Raw genomic sequence first — 6,287 nt, forward strand, 5'->3', positions numbered from 1 at the left:
TCAGTGGATTGAAGCAGGGCATGTAAAGCGTCTGGGGTAAACCATGGAAAGCTGTGTAGGTATGTATATTTGCGTGTGAGGACGTATGTATATACATGTGTATGGGGGGGGGGGGGGGGTGGGGCCATTTCTTTCGTCTGTTTCCTTGCGCTACCTCGCAAACGCGGAAGACAGCGACAAAGTATAATAATAAAAAATATAAATATATATATATATATATATATATATATATATATATATATATATATATATATATATATATATATATATACATATATATATATATATATATATATATATATATATATATATATATATATATATATATATATATATATATATATATATAAAATATCAAAACTGATAAGTCAAGTAATGTTGTAAGTCACTGGTGGAACAGAAACTGAATCAATTTGTTCTGTTGGCCAAGAGGCAGGCGATCTAATTTGCTCCCCCAAGAGGCCGCCTTCAATCTACCAATTCACGATATAATTAACCTAGTCGGCCACATCTAAGCTCTTTATCAGGGGTCTGATTGGCAGCGATGCTCGTTACTATGAACTGGTCTCGGAGAATCCTCACAAGGCTCTGCCACACGCGGGTACTGATTGACTTTTGCTAACCTGTTCTTGTCAGCATTAACGACTGTGTGTCCTTGAGAGGAGGTCAATACGGCAACTGAGTGTGTGTGTGTGTGTGTGTTAGTGTTTGTGTGTGTGTGTGTGTGTGTGTGTGTGTGTGTGTGTGTGTGTGTGTGTGTGTTCGTCTGTGGTGTGTGTGTGTGTGTGTGTGTGTGTGTGTGTGTGTGTGACAGGGTACCCAGTGTAAATGAGAAAGAAAAGGTGCGTGATGAAAAAGAGATGGTGAATGGGAATGCCTGGTTTATAAATGATGCATACGGAAGTAGACGTGTGAATGGGTTAGAGGTGAATGGACGTTACTGGATTATGCACTAAGTGATGGACGTTTTAAGGAGAGACTGTTGGATGTACCTGTTCTGAAAGGGTCACCAAGTAGCATGTCTGAACAAATGGGAACATCGTTGAAGGGGGCAAATGGGTAGTGATAACGGGTAGTGATGAAGTGAGGAGATGGAGTGAGAATTTTGAAGGTTCGTTGAATGTGTTTGATGAGAGAGTGGCAGATGTAGGGTGTTTTGATCGGGGTTGTGTGCGAAGTGAGAGGGTCAGGGAGAATGATTTGGTTAAGGGAGAAGTGGTGAAAGCTTTGCGGAAGATAAAATCCGGCAAGGCGGGGGGTTTGGATGGTACTGCATTAGAATTTATCAATAAAGGGGAGGTGACTGTGTTGTTGATTGGTTGGTAAGGATATTCAGTGTATGTATGGATCATGGTGAAGTGCCTGAGGATTGGCGGAATGCATGCATAGTGCCACTGTACAAAGGGAAATGGGGTAAAGGTGAGTGTTCAAACTACAGAAGCATAAGTTTGTTGAGTGTTTCTGGGAAATTGTATGAGAGAGTACTGATTGAGAAGGTGAAGGCATTTACAGAGGATGTGTGGATTAGGTGTTTGCTTTGAAGAATGTATGTGTGAAATACTTTGAAAAACAGATGGATCTGTATGTAGAATTTATAAATCTGGAGAAGGCATATGATAGGGTTTGTAGAGATGCTTTGTGAAAGGCCTTAAGAGTATATGGTGTGAGAGGTAAGCTGCTAGCAGCAGTGAAAAACATTTACCTATGACGTAAGGCATGTGTATGAGTAGGAAGAGAGGAGATTGATTGGTTCCCAGTGAAGGTCGGTCTGCGGCAGGGATGTGTGATGGAGTGGTTTGGGAGGTAAATGCAAGAGTTTTGGAGAGAGGGGCAAGTATGCAGTCTGTTGGGTATGAGAGGGCCTGGGAAGTGAGTCAGTTGTTGTTCGCCGATGATACAGCGCTGGTGGCTGATTCGAGTGAGAAACTGCAGAAGTTGGTGACTGAGTTTGGAAAAGTGTGTGAAAGGAGAAAGTTGAGAATGGATGTGAATAAGAGTAAGGTTATTAGGTTCAGAAAGGTTAAGTCGCAATTTGATTGGGATGCAAGTTAGAAGGGAGAAAAAAAGGAGGCGGAAGTGAGTCACAAGGTGGGGGAAGGGGCTAAGGTTCTGGTAGCAATGAAGAATGTGTGGAAGGTGAGAACGTTATCTCGGAGAGCAAACATGGGTATTTTTGAAGGAATAGCAGTTCCAACAATATTATATGGTTGCAAGGCATAGGTTGTAGATAGAGTTGTACGGAGTAGGGTGGATGCGTTGGAAATGAAATGTTTGAGGACAATATGTGGTGAGAGGTGTTATGATCGAGTAAGTAATGAAAAGGTAAGAGAAAGTTGTGGAAATGAAAAGAGTGTAGGTGAGAGAGCAGAAGAGGGTGTGTTGAAATGGTTTGGACATATGGAGAGTATAAGTGAGGAAAGATTGACAAAGAGGATACATTTGTCAGAGGTGGAGGGAACAAGGAGAAGCGGGAGACCCAATTGATCGGGGCCTAAACATACTGGAGAGTGAGAGGCGTGCAAGGAATAGAGTGTATTGGAACGATGTGGTATCCCAGGGTCAACGTGCTGTCAATGGACTGAACCAGGGCATGTGAAACGTCTTGGGAAACCATGGGAAGGTCTGTGGTGCCTGGATGTAGGTAAGGAGCTGTGATTTCGGTGCATTACACATAACAGTAGAAACTGAGTGTCAGCGAATGTCGCCTTTTTTGTCTGTTTTCCCGGCGCTACCTCGCTGAAGCAGGGGGTAGCGATGCAGTTTCCTGTAGGGCGCAGAAGCTTTGCCCTATTCTCCCGATTTAGCCAATCTAAGACTTATTCTAAAAACTGTGCTTGTAATGTTGCTTTCCGGTAAAATAACACCATCAGTAAAACCTCAATAAATAGTAGGCCAAATCATGCAACAATTGGGAGTATTTACAACGTCAAATGCAAGGCATGTAAAGATATCTATGTAGGCAAGTCTGGAAAAATGTGAAGGAGAGGTGTTATTGGCACCGTCATGAAGTACGCAGGGATGGCCACAAAAATGCGATCGCTAAACATTGTCATGAAAATGACCACCCCATAGATCTTGAAAATCCCACTATTCTATACTCCTCTGCTGATGATGCCACACGTAACGTCATTGAATCTGTCCTAATTGCTAATTCTAAGAACTTTAATTTGTCCCCAGGCAATTCTCTAGCCGATCCTAGCATTAACCAAATCATTATGAGAGAATTGACAGAACACGAAAACATGAAACAGGGTATTCATGACACCCAGCTACCCAGGTCAACTCCCGCCACGTGACCCTCTTTAATCACTCTCCTTTATAACTATTACTGCCAGACAAAGCGGATAGTAGCTTGTCTGTAAAGATTGGTGCCTGTTGCACAAGGCTCCCGGGTTCGATCCTGGCTGTTTGAGGTTTGTATGATATATATATATATATATATATATATATATATATATATATATATATATATATATATATATATATATATATATCACACCAACGTTCGTACACACATAGTCGACTATCCGTACAGAATGATATAACCAGGCATTACGACACTTCAAATAGATGTCCAATAAGACGTTGACCGTATGGGTTCCACGCAGACTTTCAGCAGGTCTTGTGTGTTCAAAGTGTCTTGATACCTTGTATGAGCGACTGCACTGTCTCAGACATTAATAAGTTCCTCAGACGATACCATGGATAAACACTTAGTCACCTGCAGACTGATCACCTCACTCTTCAGCATGCCAGCTACTTACAAGAGACCACAAATCTCTCCAGTACCTCATTCGACTCCACTCATAGATGATGACGTTCCTTCTCATCTTCTACTATTCCGTTACGCTGCTGAAATAGCATATCACGAGTATATACACACTGGTTACGTAGTTTCCTCCCACTATGTGGCTTTATATTAGATTAAGGATTTTCTTTTTGAAGAACTTGAAATGTAATGATTTGATAGACTACTTATATCTAAGCTAACACTTACAATCTCCGTTCACCTCAGTGCAGGTGGTGTCCGCAGCGGGGAGATTCTCGCCGACTTGTGCATGTGCCATCTAGAAAACAGAGCCTTCGTCCCATCACCTACTGCCCTTATCTTGATAACGTTTTCTGGTAGATAGGAAAGTGATTCACCTAGAATAACTTGAGAAAACAATGGAAGTGGCATCATTCCTTAGATTTACGTATCACATACGTGAATGATATGTTTCCCTTCCTAGATGTTGATATCAAAGTTGACAATGGTGAATACACAACAAAGGACAATAAGCCCACTGGCGTGGAAGGTTGCTGAATGACCACCTAGGCAAACTTTGCGTCATGAGGGAAAATCCTCTGCCAAACCTACGGAACTGTTCTTACTGGAACCTCCTCCATACTGAGTCCAGAGCTTTAAGTAAGTCCTGGTAAATAAAGGATTCTCAAATTCTTCAACTTTATGCGAAATATGAAGTTCCTCCAAATATAACTCCCACATCCCCACCCACAAGGTGTTCTGTAGGAACCAAATGACCTCAGACTACCAGTTAGATGAGATGCTCTTGAAGGTTATGATAAAAATATGCCGCATGGACGAACACAGACGACCTGCTGAACTTCACCATCTACGACAGAAACCGAAAATTGAGCATCCTGATTATTAAGAATAACAACTTACAACAACAACATACCATTATAATTTCCAGTTCTCATGCCCAGCTGAAGGCTGTAAACCTCACAAGACTGGAATTATGTTAGTATGACTAGCATAACCCCTAGCCAGCGGTTAATGTTAAATCAACAACAAGGTCATTAAAGGAACGTGTGAGAGAGCATCTTCATGTCACTATGAATCAACAACATTTTACACAATTATCAAGAAAGTAAAACGATTCAAAGATTAAAACAAAACTACACACAGCAGAAGCATTCTATACCCGTGACAAACTGTCATTAACAACCAAATTACATACCAAGTTGTCAACAAGCAAACCACAGACCAAGTCATCAACAACCAAACCACAGACTAGGTCACAACACCAAGGCTTTCCTCAAACAACATTCATGACTCAAGGGAACCAAACTCTGATGGTCAGCCAAAGAACATCTGGTTATATACCTCCCTGGCTAACTACCTACCTACCTGCCTACCTACCTACCTGCCTACCTGGCTACCTAAATACATACCCACCTATGTACCTACCCACCTACCTACCTGCCTACCTGCTTACCTGCCTACCTATCTACCTACCTACCTGCCTACCTGCCTACCTGCCTACCTGCCTACCTGCTTACCTGCCTACTGCTATCATATCTATACACATGTATATCATATCATATCTATACACATGCATATACATACACGTCCACACACGCAAATATACATACCTATACATCTCAACGTATACATATATATATACACACACAGACATATACATATATACACATGTACATAATTCATACTGTCTGCCTTTATTCATTCCCATCGCCACCCCGCTACACATGAAATAACAACCCCCTCCCCCCAAATGTGTGCGAGGTAGCGTTAGGAGAAGACAACAAAGGCCACTTTCGTTCACACTCAGTCTCTAGCTGTCATGTAATAATGCACCGAAACCACAGCTCCCTTTCCACATCCAGGCCCCACAGAACTTTCCATGGTTTACCCCAGACACTTCACATGCCCTGGTTCAATCCATTGCGAGCACGTCGGCCCCGGTATACCACATCGTTCCAATTCACTCTCTTCCTTGCACGCCTTTCACCCTCCTGTATGTTCAGGCTCCGTTCACTCAAAATCTTTTTCACTCCATCTTTCCACCTCCAATTTGGTCTCCCACTTCTCCTCGTTCCCTCCACCTCTGACACATATATCCTCTTGGTCAATCTTTCCTCACTCATTCTCTCCATGTGACCAAACCATTTCAAAACACCCTCTTCTGCTCTCTCACATGTTTACCAAATGGCGTCCTAGTTTCGTATCTTCGATGAATATCAACTGACTGTTTCATTTCTCTCATGTGTCTCCCCTGATGATGTGATTATTACACGAGAGTGCACTTGGGAACTTTTCGTGTTTCATTTTCCCCGTGGACTCTTAGGAATATCTTGATCACGCGCAAAATTGTGATCCTTGCCAATACATATATATATATATATATATATATATATATATATATATATATATATATATATATATATATATATATATATATATATATATATATATATATATATATATATATATATATATATATATATATATGTGTGTGTATATGTATATTTATCCCTGGGGA

General features: G+C 41.4%; 1 protein-coding gene across 1 annotated transcript in view; it reads left to right on the plus strand.

Moving 5' to 3' along the window:
* The window catches only part of LOC139759145 (protein Star-like), a 77,717-nt gene extending 71,667 nt beyond the window's left edge, over positions 1-6,050 (plus strand). The window contains exon 7 of the mRNA XM_071681173.1: positions 4,016-6,050. Within this exon, the coding sequence (XP_071537274.1) occupies positions 4,016-4,129 (114 nt within the window). The 3' untranslated portion in view covers positions 4,130-6,050. The remainder of the gene's footprint in view (positions 1-4,015) is intronic.
* The last annotated feature ends 237 nt before the right edge of the window (positions 6,051-6,287 follow it).

The sequence above is a fragment of the Panulirus ornatus genome, chromosome 2, assembly GCF_036320965.1.
Source record: "Panulirus ornatus isolate Po-2019 chromosome 2, ASM3632096v1, whole genome shotgun sequence".
In the NCBI taxonomy this organism is placed as follows: domain Eukaryota; kingdom Metazoa; phylum Arthropoda; class Malacostraca; order Decapoda; family Palinuridae; genus Panulirus; species Panulirus ornatus.